The sequence below is a fragment of the Anastrepha obliqua genome, chromosome 4 (assembly GCF_027943255.1).
Source record: "Anastrepha obliqua isolate idAnaObli1 chromosome 4, idAnaObli1_1.0, whole genome shotgun sequence".
Taxonomy (NCBI): domain Eukaryota; kingdom Metazoa; phylum Arthropoda; class Insecta; order Diptera; family Tephritidae; genus Anastrepha; species Anastrepha obliqua.
The window spans coordinates 1,364,303-1,381,294 of record NC_072895.1 but is presented as its reverse complement, the minus strand read 5'-3'; the positions used below and the strand labels follow the sequence as shown (position 1 = coordinate 1,381,294).

Sequence of the window (16,992 nt, the reverse complement as noted above, 5' to 3'; positions counted from 1 at the left end):
TATCTAAATTCACTATTGATAACTTTCATAAATTATGGATTAAATTCGACCCAACTTAAACATCTTTTAACTTTAAACTTTTTGTTTCAGAAATTGAATAAGGATTACCGTAATGTCCTGCTCTTATAATTAACAACGCTTAGCTTATAGGTACTACTTTTGTGGAATGTTTAGTTTATTACTCATTGATTTGTGCTGGTGGGTGGAAGAGGAAAAGGGGGTATCATTTAAAACTACAATTGGGGTGGGAAAGGGGGGTATCAAATAAAACAACTCGCATTAGAAAAAAGACAGTTAAATTTTTGAGATCAGTGTCCAATCCTTGCACTACTCTATCTACAGAACGCTGGGAAGCCCTTTGAAAATGGTGTAAAAACACCGTTTTGGTGTTGTGAAGTTGAATAGACCAAAAAACCCAATGAACAATAACCACTGAAGTTTTTTCATATATGTAAATGCATATTTGAGCTGTTAGAGGAAATTCTGAAATATTTATATGAAAAAAAAAAAATATATATATAAAAAAGATTCCGCCGGCAAAAATTTAGAATACGACTTTTTATTTCAAAATTTCACTATATGTATGTAGTACATTACATAAAATCTCTTGTTTTATAAAAAACTTTACGGTTAAGTTTATTACCTAATTGTGAACCGATCCCGAATTTTTCCACACTAAGTTCGCACTTTAATTTAAACCCAAATTTTGAAGTTTCTGTACACTAATTTATTAAAATAATTCAGTATAAAATGTGTATTTTTGAATATGTATGAGTGAATTCAGTTTTATGTTTTATTCAGCTTTTGAAATTCTTAGAAGCTGCTGAAGCTACAAAAACTGAGGCGCTGGTCGCAATGAGCGCACTTCCTTCATTGATGGAATAGGGTTTGAAAAATTGTGTGGCCGAAAGGAAAAACGAAGGAATGTTCAATACGTTCAACTATACTAACGCACAGCTATAGAATCAGTTCATTGCCAACGTGACTTAAAAGCTGATTCTGTCAAATTCGTCAAGAACGAAATATTGGTTTGTGGATGGCGCCACCTTTGCATTATCTACATTGTGTTGATGAATGATAGCTATAGCGTTGCAATAAAGCACATACAGCCATGGACAGATAAATAGCACAAATGTGAACCTTATATGTTAAGTTAAGTTTTTAGTACGAAAACTGCTCTGATAAAATAAATTTGTTTGTTTACATTTATTACCGTTATTAAGCTTACATTTACGCGGGGAATTTACCGTTTTTCTTCGATGGAATTTTTTGCGCTCTATTTTATTTATGCTTATTGCTGTTTTGAAGCTGACATAAAAAAATAGCACATTTTAACTTGTGCAGCGGAGAGTAAAACTTTAATATTGTTTCAGCGATTTTTAGTATAGTTTTTTGTTTCTTAAATAAAATTTTAAAGTAATTACTAAAAATGGGACGTGGAAAACATTGCACGCCGGAGAAAAGAGCTCTTATATACCGTATGAGTCAAAGCGGAAATAGCTCAAATGATCATGTGCTCTCGGAAAATGGTTTATATGCTCCTAATTTGGTTAAGAAAGATTCATCCTATCTAAGCAAAAAAAAAAAAAACGGAAAGAAAACCAAAACCGGGAAAAACTGATGTTAATGTGGATAGAACTATAATACGCAACAGCTAAGTAGATCCTTTTAAGTCGACACGGCAAATAATGCTTGAAATAATCCAAGAATCTGGTACAGGTATCCAGAAAGCTTGTAGGAAGGCAGAAAGCAGGAAAAAAACCGCACCTCTCAAAAAACATCAAACGCCGACTTGCCTTTGCAAAAGCCCACAAAGACAAATCTATTCAATAGTGAAAAAACGTACTTTGGACCGACGAAACCCAAATAAATAGAATGGGACCAGAGGGGAAAACTATTGTACGCCGTGCAAAAATTCAGGCACTAAATCCTAGGTTCACAAAAAAGACTTGTTTGCGTGGTTGGCAAAATGGTTAGATTTCAGTATCCGGATATACTCCAGAATAAAATGGAGTCATTTGTGTATGAGTTTATGATATAATATTAAATTGGACATTTTTGCCGGACAATGACCCAAAGCATACTATAAAGGCAGTGAAGCAATGGCTCTGAAGACAAAAAAATAATGTACTGAATTGGCCGACGCAGAGCCCTGATCTCAATCCAATAGAAAATGTGTGGAATGACGTTACGGTCAAAATCTCTAACAAAAACTTTAAAAATTTTGATGATTTGTGGGCCACAGTTGAGGAGGCTTGATACTCGATTCCAAAGGAAAGATAGATGCCATAAGCTTGTAGAAAGCATGGAGCGACTTCTTGAAGAAGTAATCAAAAACTGTGGATATCGTACCAAATACTAATCTGGTAAAACAATATTATTACTTAATTATCTGATTTGTTTACTATTTTTAGTTTTATTAGGAATTTTTTAGGATGTGCTATTTATGTGCCCAGGAGATTTCGTGAGTTATCAACGTTCTCGTAAATTAAATCACAAATTCTTTTTGACCATTTTTTTGTTTTAAAGTGGGAGTAAATACGTTTTTTTTATGTTGCTTTTTTCCCAATAAAAAGTTATTATTTGAAAACATATTCAACTCTTTGGTTTCAAAGTCTAAATGTGATATTTATATGACCATGGCTGTATATAGCAAAGTGCCCGTACCAAGTACCAAACTTAAAAAATTATTTGAATTTTTTTTTGGCGAACATTGCGCAATTGTTGCGCCGAATATAGTAGATGGGTTGTGTTTCAAAGTGAACGACTTATCTTGGCAGTATTTCTCGCTTTTGAGGAATTGTCACTTTGCAACCATTAAATTCACAGCGACCGTCCTTACCACCTGGACAAAGGAGGTCAAACTGCAGTTGAAGGTGAAAGTCGACGATACGCCAATATATATATATAATTTGGTGTTTCGCCGAGCTCCTCCTCCTATATATTTGTGGCGTGCGTCTTGATGTTGTTACACAAATGGAGGGACCTACAGTTTTAAGCCGACTCCGAACGGCAGATAATTTTTTATGAGGAGCTCTTTCATGACAGAAATACACTCGGAGGTTTGCCATTGTAGGCTGAGGGGCGACCGCTATTGAAAATACTTTTTCTTCAATTTGGTGTTTTACCGTTTCACAGTGCTTGAACGAATATAAATCCGGGTCGTTCCGGTTACGGAGAACCGACTTTTGTTTGCCTCTATTATACCTTCAAATGCATGCCCTCCATTAAACGCAGTTCGTCCTTTTCTTTATCTTTTCTATTTTCTTTTGTCGTCACATTTTATTGTACAAAATTTTGTTGTCGGTATAGTGCCATCACCTTATCGCCTTAGCTTTTATAATGGAAATGCTAACAAATAAAATTTACAATGTTTGTTTAACCTCTCAGATTGTTCAAAAGCTCGTACGTTTCGAATAAACATTTGAGCAGTTGGTTAATGAACTCACCCTGCTCGATATCCGAGTATCTAGTGCTCTAGTACCATGCCCCCGATATTGTGAGGTAGAATCAAAATTGGGTTTGAAAAAATTGCACACCTCGTTAACACGAGACCATTTTTAGTTAAACAGAGGTTTGGTGAAATGGAGTTAAATCGCGAAATAACTATTAGTAAACTATTAGTATAAAGATACTTTGTTAAAAATGCTTTGTTATATTGATTTTATTGTTATATTAATAACAATCGCCAACGATGTAGGCACATATAGTATAGTACTGAATGTAAACAAATCCGGGGTTGCTCGACGAACAAGTTTAATGGCCCAAAGTCGGCAGTGATTTGTTGAAAAACCGAAACTAAAAAAAAAACTAAAAGTTGAATCAAAAATCACACCATGGAAACAGATTTTAATTATGCACTCCGTCCTAATAGACTGATACTTCAGATACATATTAGGGGGATTCTTTATGTCTGGTACCATTGCATGAAATGAGAAAAACCTATTCTGCGTTAAAGTACAAGAGTATTCACGCTGAAAATTCTAACAAGATGAAAACAAACATCTGGCAGTCATTATGCTATAATTCGCAGCTTGCAAAAATATAAAGCGCATCATTTTGGCATACTTTAAAATATTAAAAATATCTTTCGCTTACAATTTGTTGTGTAGCATGGGGTGCAATCCATGCACTGTTCCACTCTTCCTATTATAATGGGTGTCCGGGAGCGTAATTAGGAATTGAGAGCTAAATTAAAAAATAATAACTAACGATAAACGTTTATTTCAATAACTATTACAAAGAAGACTCGCGTATGAGCGGAGAGGGGACGACGTTAGCTTCATCATAGACCCTTCACAATGGGTCCGTTCCGTCTGTTGCGGCAACGAATTTGACTGACAGGAAAATAATTTATGTGTATTTGAGTCGAAGGCGTCACATACGTGCCATACACCATGCCATGAAAATATCTTAAAGACGAACATTTTTGTATCGGTTAAATTTGTATCAATTGTGTTTTGTATTATATCACAGTAAATGCAGAAAATAAATGGAATTTAAATTAATCGAGTCACACCAAATGCCCCTTATCAATTTTATAAACCTTGAAAGAGTGGAGCAGAAGCTAGGCTTAACCAAAAATGAATGTGCGTCCCGATCTCGAAGTTATGGTCGCACCCACCGTCTACGACTACCATAAATTGGGAGTCCAAACGCCATCTATTGCAGATGAAGAGCTTCAGCTATACCGAGAGACTGCGTAACTTTGGCACAATCACGTTCTGGATACTGTATCAGGTTAAACGCCTACCTATCCAGACCCGACCTCTACATATCCAATATACAGTGTCGGACAAAACATATTGAACTCATTCATACTTCGATGTAATTATATTTTCCTAACTTAAAATGTCATTTCAAATATAAATTAAATACCCAGAAATTAAGACGAACTATTTATTTTTTGAATGCATAAAAAAACTTAACAAATAGTTTACTTCATAAAATTATATTCGTAAAAAACAAAACATATGCGATATTCAGAGCGACAAAACATATTGGAATAACAATAATATGGAATAAACTAATATTTTATAGCATAGCCATTATTTTTTATAACTTCACTACATCTTTTTAGCATGAAAGCTATTAGATTGTTGATAACGTCGAGTGGAATATCCAACCAGGCTTGTTTGGCAGCTTCAAATAGCTTCTTTTTGTCCCCATTTATTCCTTGCCTGCCCATCCTCCTATTGAGTATCTCCCAAAGGTTCTCAATTGGATTGAGGTCCGGAGATTGTGCCGGCCACTCGAGCACATTGATTTGTTCTGATGCGATCCTATTTGCTACCAACATCGAGGTGTGCTTTGAGTCGTTATCTTGTTGGAATGACCACGAAAGTGGCATGGGGAAGCATCTCGCACTCTAGATATTTTGGTATACAAACCTATCCATAATTCCATCTATTAAATGGAGAGGTCCAACACCAAACCCAGAAAAACAACACCACAACATAATACCATGTCCGCCATGCTTAACTGTACCTTTGCAGTATCGAGGATGTAAACGTTTTTTTTTTTTGGCCGGCGAACTCTTCTCATTCCGTCTGAATTTTGATTCGTCAGAAAAAAGTATAGTTCTCCATCGTTTCACTGACCGGTTAATGTGCTCCCGAGCGAATTTCAACCGCTTTAGCCGATTTTTTGTGGAAATAAATTGCTTTTTTGCTGCTATATAACTGTTCAGTCCACCTGCACATGCTCTGCGTTGTACAGTTCGGCTGCTAACCTTTAAGTTCAGCTCTTTAACTATACTTGCTGCCGACTTCTCTCTCTCCCATTAGCAAGTTTCTTTAATAAAAGTACAGAATACTAGAATTTTCAATACGAAACTACTATTGACCCTTATTCCAACGCTCACATTGACCACAATAGACAAAAAATATCTTAGTACACATGGCTTGAACAGTAGCAAAAAAATAACGGAATTTTGGTCGCCTACTTCGATAAACCGAGACGAGTCCAATATGTTTTGTCGCACCTGATATTGTATATGTTTGCCTTTTTTCGCATATTATGTAACGCAGTCTTATCTTAGAAACTATTTTTCATGTTTTCATATAACAACTGTGATATCTTTTCTTATTTAAAATAATATTTGCAAGAGTAAAAAGAAATAGCTTCACTAATAGGTATCAGTCCAATATGTTTTGTCCGACACTGTATGCCCAGCATGTGAAGATACTCCCACGATACCAACCACCTGTTCACATGCCTTCCTAAACCTACCATCTAAGAGGGTATTCTTCTTAGTTGAGCTAGATGAAGACGGCCGGTAACTGCATTGCTTTGACAGGGCTTAGTAAGTTGCTACCACAACCAACAAAAACCTGTTCATACACAACGAAATATTATATTTGCTTTCACGACAAAAACATCTGTTGCTTTTTTGTTTATATGCGGCAATACTTTCATTGTGGCACCACAGTACGACTTACAAGTCGCGTTAGTCAAATGCGTTGCCTCAACGGACCCATTGTGACAGCCCCATTATACGCGCGGATTATTTAGTCATGATGGCGCAATGGAAGCGTATTTCAAAGCCAAAACAATCCTGGCGAAAAGGCACATTTCTTGCAAACCGACCTTCCAAGGAAGCGGTGATTAAATTTGAAAGGCTACAACCCATTTCTTCAGGCATAGCGTTTTAAAAGAAACTTTTATTAATTATTTCAATATATATTGCGTAATTTATGTTTGAATTTGTTATTAAGTCATTCATTTTATTGTAACTCCTTATCGCATACAGCGGCCAATATTTGTTTTATGGCAGGTCACTTTCAGCATACGTTAGCGATCAAGAAATAATTTGAATTGAAAACTAAAAGTATTTATTTTTATTTTTAGTGATCACCTAAAATAACATCTGGCGTTAACCTGGATTAGCGACAAGAAGCGCGTTATAACAGCATCACGATGGCATCCAGAAGTCACCAGTATTTTAGTTTGCGTTGGAATAATTACCAAAACACTATGACATCAGTGTTTCAGCAGTTACGCGAAGACCTCGCCTTTGTGGATGTAACACTTTCTTGTGAGCATGGGTCTCTAAAAGCACACAAGGTACCGTATTAATAATATAATCTACAAATATTTTACAAAACATCTCTAAACATACATACATATCTTATCACCAAGCTGCGGATCATTGTGAAATATGATTTTCAGAGTCTTTCAATTTGTCTCTAAACTATACAATATAGAGATATTGTTGTAGCTGCATTACTAAGCTCAGCTAAGATACGTGGAGTTTTTATGTGTCCTCACGCCTTTTAACGGTACTCTTTACACTTCACTTCACACGAAGGGGATCGTGTGCTGAGCGGAAATTATGCTGGAAAAATGGTTTTATCAGACGCCACACTGTACTGTATCGTCGTATTGGTTAAATGATATCAAGCTTGAAATATTTCTTTATTGGAGCACTACTCAAGGCTGAAAGGCTTATGGTAATAGGTAGCTTTAACGTGCACTACTCTCTATCGCAGCCAAGCTTACTGAAAGAACGTAGCGACACTACCATTAGAATAAAAATCATTAGATACCAGTGGGCCAAAGACTCAATCTGTCATACTGTTACAACAATAACAACCTATGCTAACTCTCGCTTAAGACCTCCTTCATATGCCTTTATTTAGAAGGATATCTAAAAACCTTGAATTTACCCTTGCGTAGTTTAGCCCATACTAATATCGCTCACTTCTGTTGCTTACAATTCACGGACCCATAGAGATGTGTGAAGGGAGGGATGGTGGTGAAAAGACAGTCAGTTCGATTGGTCGGCATAGGCGTCCGCTATTTACATCGATGGGGGTTGGGCTCGAAAGTAAGTGATTATTTCTCCTTCTTCACTGCAGGGAATCTTCACGTTTTCCCCGACTAAATTTACAGCGACACTTTTTATAACATGGACGAAGGAGGTTACTCTACCACAACAAGTCAAATTCGGTCACTGGGGGTCACTTTCGATAGTTTGCTCTCCTTTTCGGCACATATAACCGCGATCGCCACTATGGTCTAGCCGGTAGCACTAGGGTTGAAGAAAAAGATACGTTGGTGGCGACATTTAAGACAATCAGATGGCCAGTTTTAGGGAACTAACAGGGAATCCTTTACCACTTTATCGTTCACTAAATGACGTTTGTCGAAGACGTCTGTGGAAATGAATTCTGTGAATCCAACCGAAGTTTTGTCGAAACAACCTGTTTCCTGGATAGATAGACGACTGCGACCGATGACTTCACCGCACTTAGCAGGGTTTTACGAACTACTACAACAACTGCAAGCAGACGGCCAATCACAGAGAACAGACATTCCCGTAACAGTCGGTTCTGCGTTACCGGACTGACCCGTGCTTATATCTGACCAAGAATTTTCACTTCAACAGCACTCGAAATACCTTGCTCCTGGTTCTGTCGGAACTCGTCGAAAAACCACGTTTCCTGGGCTTGCTGCTGATAACTTCGACGTCAACACTGGCTGACAGAACTATAACATGCTTTCGGTTGTTGTTGTTGTTGTAGCAGCATAAACGATTCCTATCCATATACGGGAATTGCTGCTGAAGTGACAATCAGTAAGCGAGACTGCTGTTACTACTTGGTGGAAACAGGGAAAATAAGTTAGGAAAGTGATTTGAGGAGGAATTTTTTTTTTATTTGTATAAGCTTGGGTCTATTCTGGATGAAGAATTTTTAATATGGAAAAATTTCGAAAGAAATACCAGAAAAAAACTCAGAGGTTTACTATTGCTTGCCGAGGGGTGGTCGCTATTTGAAAAAAAAAAAAAACGTATTTGTTGTTGTTGTAGCAGCTTACTAAACCCTGTCCGTGCAATGTAGCCACCGGTCGTCTTCGTCTTACTCATCTAACGGTAGGAAACTTGCTGTTTCGACAGGTTGGTCCCAAAGGGAGAACGGTGAGTGGGTTTAAGGGGGCATGTGCATAAGTGGCTAGTGGCATGCTGGGTATCTAGACATGTCGGACATATGTTGATGACGTCGGGGTAAATTCTGGATAGTTAGGAGTATAACCAACTATAATATCCAGAACATAATTGTGCCAAAATAACATAGCTTTCACGAGGCAGCTGAAGCTCTTCATCTGCTGTGGGTGGTGGTTGGACTCCGATTACGGCATTCAGGGGTAGAGAGTTTAGGAAGGTTGTAAGTGCCTCCCGATGAATGCCATTAAGCGTATGTCTAAACACTGTCCGGTCCAGTTGTCGGTTAGTTTTGTCCTAGATCTCGGCGGAATAGGCGAAGAGATGTCTCCTGACGTACCTGGGAGGCGGCTCAGGTTCTAGCAGGTATCTACAGGGGTGAAACCTACGGCAATATCCGAGTAGAAACTGTGTTCTGAGCATTTTGTTGTGCTCCTTGACTGGGAGGCCTCATCGCACCACTAGTTGATATTCAACAATTTGCTATCCCACAGGGACCCGTTCCTAAATTACGTGTAATATTTCAAGATTAAACCTCAAAACATAGCAGTATAAAAAAAGGAGGTATTCTGCAGGGTGGTATCCTTTCCTCCTTGCCTCTCAACTTCTACATTTCATACATCCTTAACTAGGGTGTTTTTTTTTGATCTCACACGCTGACGGTTGTTTGATATTAACGTCTGACAGTGATATCATTTATCGAGTTTAGTGAATTGCTAAAACAATAACACCAATTTTTGTTTGGAAAACATCGGTTTTGAAAATATGCACTTTAAAGAGATTAATCGAATTCAACTTTTTTGAATCAGATAGCGAAATGTATGTACGTCGTGTCATAAAAAAAGAACTTTACCCTTGGACAGTATTTTTGTCCGTTGGTGCTGGTTATAGTCGGACAATCTAAACGATTGACCAAACTCGGTACAATAACATATTGGTTAAGGCAAAGAAACGCTTTTTGAAAAATCTCGTGGCTGAAGAAAACTGAACAGGCACGGTTTTTTTAGACGTTCCATTCATTAAAAATGTTGTTAAAATTTTTGAAGGAAACTTGCATTTTTTAATTTTAACAGTTTTATGGCATGTGGAAATAATATTTTTCTCAGGGTGCATTATAACGGGCGAATATGTGGGGATTACAAAATTTAAAAATGCGAAAAAATTATTCTCATCATAAAAAATCATATTTGAAAACATTAATCAAGTTTTTCTTTTTGATCATTCTTCTCCATACAGGTTGTGTTATCTGCGTGTTCGTCATATTTCCAAAAACTTCTTTTGGAAAATCCCTGCAAGCACCCCACCATCATTCTTCCAGGCGATATAATATTCACAGACTTGAAGACTATTATTGATTTTGTTTATCGTGGTGAAATAGATGTTACCGAATCTGAGTTGCAGGTAAGTCTTGTTCACATCCCCTCCTCGAAGAAATCTCAAATAAAGAAAAATGTGTGCCTATACTTTTTGTACAATTAAGGATGTCAAATATGTAATGAAGTTTAGAAATATTCTATAAAATGTTTTGAATTCTTTTGCAACATAATTTGGGCCCATTCTAACCAAAGCCAGCCAGCTTATGGACAATTTTTTTGAAAACGCAAACGGTTTACATCTTATAAATAGAGAACTTTGGCTTCGATAACGTTCAGATCGATTTCGTTTCGACTTCGATAAAAAAACCGAAAATGTTCGGTTCGACTTCGACCGAAATTGGGCGATTCGGTTAGGTCCTAAAAATCGATGATCGGTCGTTTTCTACTCATAACCACGTTCGTTGCACAGTAGGCAATGCCACTGCATCTTACCAACAATAAGAGAACGATTCTTTCCACAGAGTCGCCGAGTTGTAAAGTTCAATTTTTGAAGTGAAAACTTCTTTAGAATCGTTGGGAGTGATTTGAGGAAAAGTGAAACGAAAAAAGCGACCAACTTGGCTACGAAGCGTTATATTATATGTTGATATAAAAGTAGCGACGAACTAAATAAAAAAAACTTTTATTTTTTCTTGTGATTCGAACCAAGGATTTTGGATCGGAAGCTCACATTGCTAGTCGCTCGGCTACCGCGCCATGCTGTTGTCGCTGGCCTAAAAGTTATTTAGTTACGAAGCGTTATATTATATGTTGATATAAATAATTTTTGTGAGCGTGTAATTCTCAAGAGTTTTATTAGGTTTATTATTTAAAATGTATTGACTAGGTAGTGTGGTTATCAGTTTAACATCTGATAGATCCTCCATCGGAGGACAACAAATGCTAAACTGATTTTTGGAAATGGGCGGAGTGTTTTAGGGGCTTGCTCCTTCTCTGCCACGAGTTGACCCGGTATTACAGTACCGCCGGGATTTCGGCTTTGAATAAATACAAGAAAAAATATACTAATACATTTAGCTTTGGTGGGAAGAGCCATAAATTTTTATATGAATACATGTAGACGAAAATGGAATTTTTTTTTTGAAATTTGCATTGTAGGACATTTCTGATTATTTATTGAAAACATTTTTTGGTTTAGATACTGAAAGTCAGTTTAAGTGAATCGGTATAAATATTTCGTACATTAATTTTTGAAGTGAAAACTTCTTTAGAATCGTTGGGAGTGATATGGGAAAAAGTGAAACGAATTACAACATATAAACGTAGCGACGAACTAAATAACTTTTAGGCCAGCACCGACAGTATGGCGCGATAGCCGAGCGGCTAGCAATGTGAGCTTCCGATCCAAAATTCTTGGTTCGAATCACAAGAAATAAAATTTCTTTTTTTTTTGAAATTTGCATTGTAGGACATTTCTGATTATTTATTGAAAACAGTTTCTTGGCTTTTCTATTTTTGGTTTAGATACTGAAAGTCAGTTTAAGTGAATCGGTATAAATATTTCGTACATTAATTTTTTTTTTGTGAGCGTGTAATTCTCAAAAGGTTTATTAGGTTTATTATTTAAAATGTATTGACTAGGTAGTGTGGTTATCAGCTTAACATCTGATAGATCCTCCATCGGAGAACAACAAATGTTAAACTAGTTTTTGGAAATGCGAAGAGTGTTTTAGGGGCTTGCTCTCCACCTCTGCCACGGGTTGACCCGGTATTGCAGTACCGCCGGGATTTCAGCCTTAAATAAATACAAGAAAAAATATACTAATACATTTAGCTTTGGTGGGAAGAGACATAAATTTTTATATAAATACAAGTAGACGAAAATGGAAGAAATTTGTAAGTCTGTTTCTTCGGTCCGTTTGGGTATTTTTTTTGACAACATCGAAACCAAAGCATTTGTATCATATTTTATCTATCATAAGCCACTCGTATCATTTGTTGAAATTGAAAACATTGAGGATGAATAATGATAAAATGAAGAAAATAAAATATAAACTTTATAGCAATATTATAATGAACCTATAATTATCCCGCTCCTAATGCTGCTTTCGTCTTATTCTCTCTCAGTTTGTTTTACGGAAGGTTTCACTTCTATCAAGTCTAACCGTTAGACTGGTTTTTTTTTTTTTATTAAAAAGTATTGAACTGAAAAAAGTATTAGCCTGCTCTAATATCTACAATTCTCATCAAGTTTAAAACGGATAGTCGACTTGGTGCAAGCTAACTAACCATGGGCTCTGGCTGTTAGTGTCTTACAACAATTGCAGGGGTGGTAATATGGCTTCATTATAAGCTAAAAAACTCTACACACTTAGTTTTCAATTAGATTTCGAGCAGTGATATACACATTCAAATCGAACAAACGATCTCTAGCCTGTCCCCTGATAATATATTAACACTAACCGTACCGGTGTATCACGTATACAGCGGTCAAAAAAACTATTCGACATTAGAGTAATTTTTTAAAATTGATGTCAAAGTGATAGTATTCTTTAAAAATGTTTAAGTCTCTGATTAAGATAACGTTGTGTAGTAAGTATTTCAGAATATACCGTTATAAAATTAACGAATATTTCACATTTTAACACTCAGTCATCTTTTTGGATAAGACCGCACAAATTCCAAAGCAAAAAAAGTATTCGGCAACCGTTGTTTTTCTTTTGTAGTGAATATGTATTTTGTATTATTTGTTGTTGTTGTTGGTAAAAATACCGTTAGAATTCTTGTTTCTTATTTACAAGCATTTTTTACTCATTTTTGTAAAAGTGATCACGAAGATGGGACGTAAAAGCAAAGACACTTCTCTAGATGTATGAAATTTAATAATACATCATTACAAATTAGGAAAGACCGAAAAAAGCATAGCAGAAATTGTTCAGAAACAAAGAACTACAGTTCATTATATCATAAAAAAATTCAAGACAGAAAACACTGTGATAAACAAGGAAAGGACTGGTCGACCTCGCAAGCTTACGGAAATATATGAACGGCGAATCATGCGGGAAGTGAGAAAAGATCCGAAAAGTAATGCCACGGTTTTGGCAAAATTCACTGAGGAGCACATAGAATATTCCTCCATCAACCCTTCTGTACAACTTCGCTCCGTGAACATGCTCACGAGACCTTGTCTTGAAATACTGCAGAGGAGGTCTCGCATGGACCCACAGTAGGTGTGTATTGATCAGGCCCGAAAGGAATGAACTCTGAGGTTTCCAAGATTGCTGGAGTGCCCGCAATTTAAGTCAAGTTGGTATCCCGAGCAATTCTGCCTGCGAAATCTACGAGTACCGCATTTAGCATTGCGTTAAGTTTAGAGCAAGTCTGGCCCGAAGCGCCCACTGACTCCAATGGGGTAGTTATTTGGACTCTCCACCTGGTTGCCAATATCCAATAGAACCAAGAGGTTACCCTAGGCGAGAGACCGCAATGACCCAACTGATGGCTTCTTAATGATCCGTGGCAGTTTATAGGAAAAATGGAGTTTACATGGTTTTAATATATTAGGAAATATATGTTTTATAACTGGAAACTACGCTTTTATTATGCACCAAGACCAAGTGTGTTATTTATATGTTCATGGCTGTATATATACAATTGCGAGCAAGGTAATAGCGGTTCCCTGAAGAGAATTTTATCTACCATTAGAGTTAAACTGTTTTTAAGTGTTTTAAATTTTTTGATTTATCAGTACTGGTATTTGCAAGCAACAATGCTCGAATAACGGTTGGCTGCATATATCGTCATTAATTTTTGTAGACGGATTGTTGTAGATTAAAGGTGAATTCACTCTTATTTTTGTAGTAAGTGTTTGTAAGTGGAATTATCGAAAAACATCTAAACCGAATTACATATGTTGCACTTTAGGTTGCGATAAGAAAATTATGAATATAAAGAATTCTGATTTCACAAAGAAAAAAAAATAAGTATTTACATTAGAAGACATATGAAGTGAGCACTGCTATTAATATGATCGCGGCTGTATATATGATATAAATTATTTTATTTTTCTATATAATTTTTTTAAATGTTTTTAATCTTATTTTCCTCGGAGAATTATGTTTTTACATCAACTTAAAAGTAACATAAATCCGTTATAAATGAAACAATTTTCTCTGATTAATGACCTTCAAATCGAGAACTCAACAGTGGTATCTAACATTTTTGACAGATATATTTCACAGAGGGGTATTCCGAAGTTATACAAGAAATAACTATGAATAACCATCTATCACCGATCGCTGAACAAACTTATATGTTACATTTTCTGGCAAAGGCCACGGAAATTTTAATGCAAATTGTATTAAAAAATGTTGCATACTTTGAGGCGGAAGTTGTTTATTCCGCTTTTTCGGGCTTAATTCCCAAACCGTAATTCAAAAACGAGATTTTACGCAAGATTTTTGACCTTTGCACGTAGGCAACGGCGAATATCGCAGACGATGGAACGGTGAGGTGTATGAGCTTTACGACGACATAGACATAGCGCAGCGAATAAAGGTCCAGCGGCTACGCTGGCGGGGTCATGTTTGAATGGATATAAACACCCCGGCTCTGAAAGTATTCGATGCGGTATCAGCTGGTGGTAGCAGATCAAGAGGAAGGCCTCCTCTGCGTTGGAAAGATCAGGTGGCCCGAGAAAGAAACGACTGGCGCGCTTTGTTAAACTCAGCCAAAATCGCCAATTAAAAAGAACAATTAAAAAACGTGTTTACCACTCTTACAACTTTTCTCAACCGAAATCCGAGATTATAGAATAATCTTAGATAATAACCATACTTTTTCCTATACAACCCTGTGTTTTCTGTGTTATTGGTAATTATTATACGAAATTATACACCCTCTAATAAATTTTTTTTAGATATTATTTATTATGCATTCATATCCAAAAAAAAAGTGTGTGTGCAAAGCCGCTTTGGCCTGTTAATGCTTATTAAAAAATGTAGTATCGAATTTTGCATGCGTTTTGTTCCCATAATTTTTTGAAATCTCAGTAGACGTCGTTTACGGATTTCCTCCAACTGTAACATACTTTCTATTACTAGCAGCAAATTGCACGATTAAATGAACTATGTATTACTTCTCTTTGCCTTTTCTTCATATCGTTAATAATAATTAAATAAACCAAACCTGATCTGCCATATGTGAAAAGGTACACAATTTTTTGTCGATTTATTGCTAATCACTGCATATGTGAACGTATTTTGATAATTGATTTATAGTAAGATTTTCAAGAAATTGCTGAGGAAAAAAGGAAAGTTGATGAACAACGTTCCCACGACGGTCGGTTCTACGTAACCGGAACGGTCCGGATTTATATCCGTTCAAGGACTGTCACGTCGGCAACATTCCTCGTATATGCATGAGGAATGTTTATGCTGCTACAACAACATCAAATTGTTTCCATTGATTTATTAATATGCTTTTGTCAGTTGCTCCAAATGCTCTCTTAAAGTTGATGAACACGGCCAATGTATATTTTGGTTCAGCTATTGTGATTCCTTCCCTATGGCGTCGACTAAATCCAGATTGTTTCCTCGGCAGTCGGTTCTACGGTACCGGAACGACCCGGATTTATGTCCGGTCAAGGACTACCACCTTTATACCACTCCAGCAGCATGTATGGGGAATGTTTTTGTTGCTACAACAACAAAAACAACTAAATCCAGATTGATTTTCATATAGCAATCGGTTATTCCCCATATGCGCTTCTAATTGTTTGTGTACAACCGTCTCAAGAATTTAACTTTTAGCTATCATCATATTAAGGGGTTACTTGGGTTTCGTCGGGTAAAAAAAAACCTATTTTCAATATTTTTTTTCTATGTAAAAAAATATTTCTTTAATTCAAACTTTTTTCTGTCTTATAGATACATATTTAAAGAATAATTTCTGATATTTTCAAAAAAAAAAAATTAAAACTCCTCCATTATGACGGCATTTTCGGTGACCCCTCGAAAAAAAGGTGCGTCCGCGTTGTCAGCATAACTCCTGACAGGCTCATCAAAAATGAAAAAACAAAAATAAGTGCTTTAGTTAAGACCATAAACTCGAAGGAAAGAAAAGAAAAGTAAAAATTGGAATTTTGGCAGACATTTTGGCAAAAAAATGAAAATTTCGGTCAAATTTGCTTGACCTTTTGTTTTTTTAAATAGTTGTAATTGAAGAAAAACAAAATCCTTCGTTCAAGCACGAGTAAATTGTATTTCGAACACCTGTGTAAAATTTCACCAAAATCGGTTGAGTAGTTTTCGAGAACATTTGACAACCGACTTTGAAAACAATAAAAGAAAAACGCGTTTAAAGTTTTGAGTAACAATAAAAGTGGCTTGGAGCGCACACATTCCAAAGGCTGTATCTCCGAATTTATTATTCGGATCGACTTGAAAATTTTGTATAATATTCCTGAGAAGTTGTAGAAGTTAATAAGCAAAAAAAAAATAAATCAATTTTTTGAACCAACGAAACCCGGGTTACATGGGAGTGAATTGGAGTGAACACTTGGTTATAAAGCTAACTACATTCATATACATAAACAGTCACTCTCACCTTATGTGATACAGATACGATATATCTGTGGTCATAAGCAATAATCGCCTAAGTCGTTAACTTTGCTTCCGAGATAAATAGCTTTTTATATTCAGAAGCGTTTCTGAGAAATGTAGAAAGGAGCTT

At 36.2% G+C, this 16,992-nt stretch overlaps 1 protein-coding gene and 2 pseudogenes across 5 annotated transcripts in view; all 3 read left to right on the top strand.

Moving 5' to 3' along the window:
* Window positions 1-16,992, top strand: part of LOC129245183 (transcription factor GAGA) — an 85,684-nt gene that overhangs the window by 2,126 nt on the left and 66,566 nt on the right. For all 5 annotated transcript variants that reach the window (XM_054883206.1, XM_054883211.1, XM_054883210.1 and 2 more), the window contains 2 exons: window positions 6,850-7,065; window positions 10,181-10,345. In XM_054883206.1, coding sequence (XP_054739181.1) covers window positions 6,919-7,065; window positions 10,181-10,345 — 312 coding nt within the window. In that variant the 5' untranslated portion in view covers window positions 6,850-6,918. The remainder of the gene's footprint in view (window positions 1-6,849; window positions 7,066-10,180; window positions 10,346-16,992) is intronic.
* On the top strand, window positions 11,124-11,307 carry LOC129246538 (U2 spliceosomal RNA; annotated as a pseudogene).
* LOC129246593 (U2 spliceosomal RNA) lies at window positions 11,879-12,064 on the top strand (annotated as a pseudogene).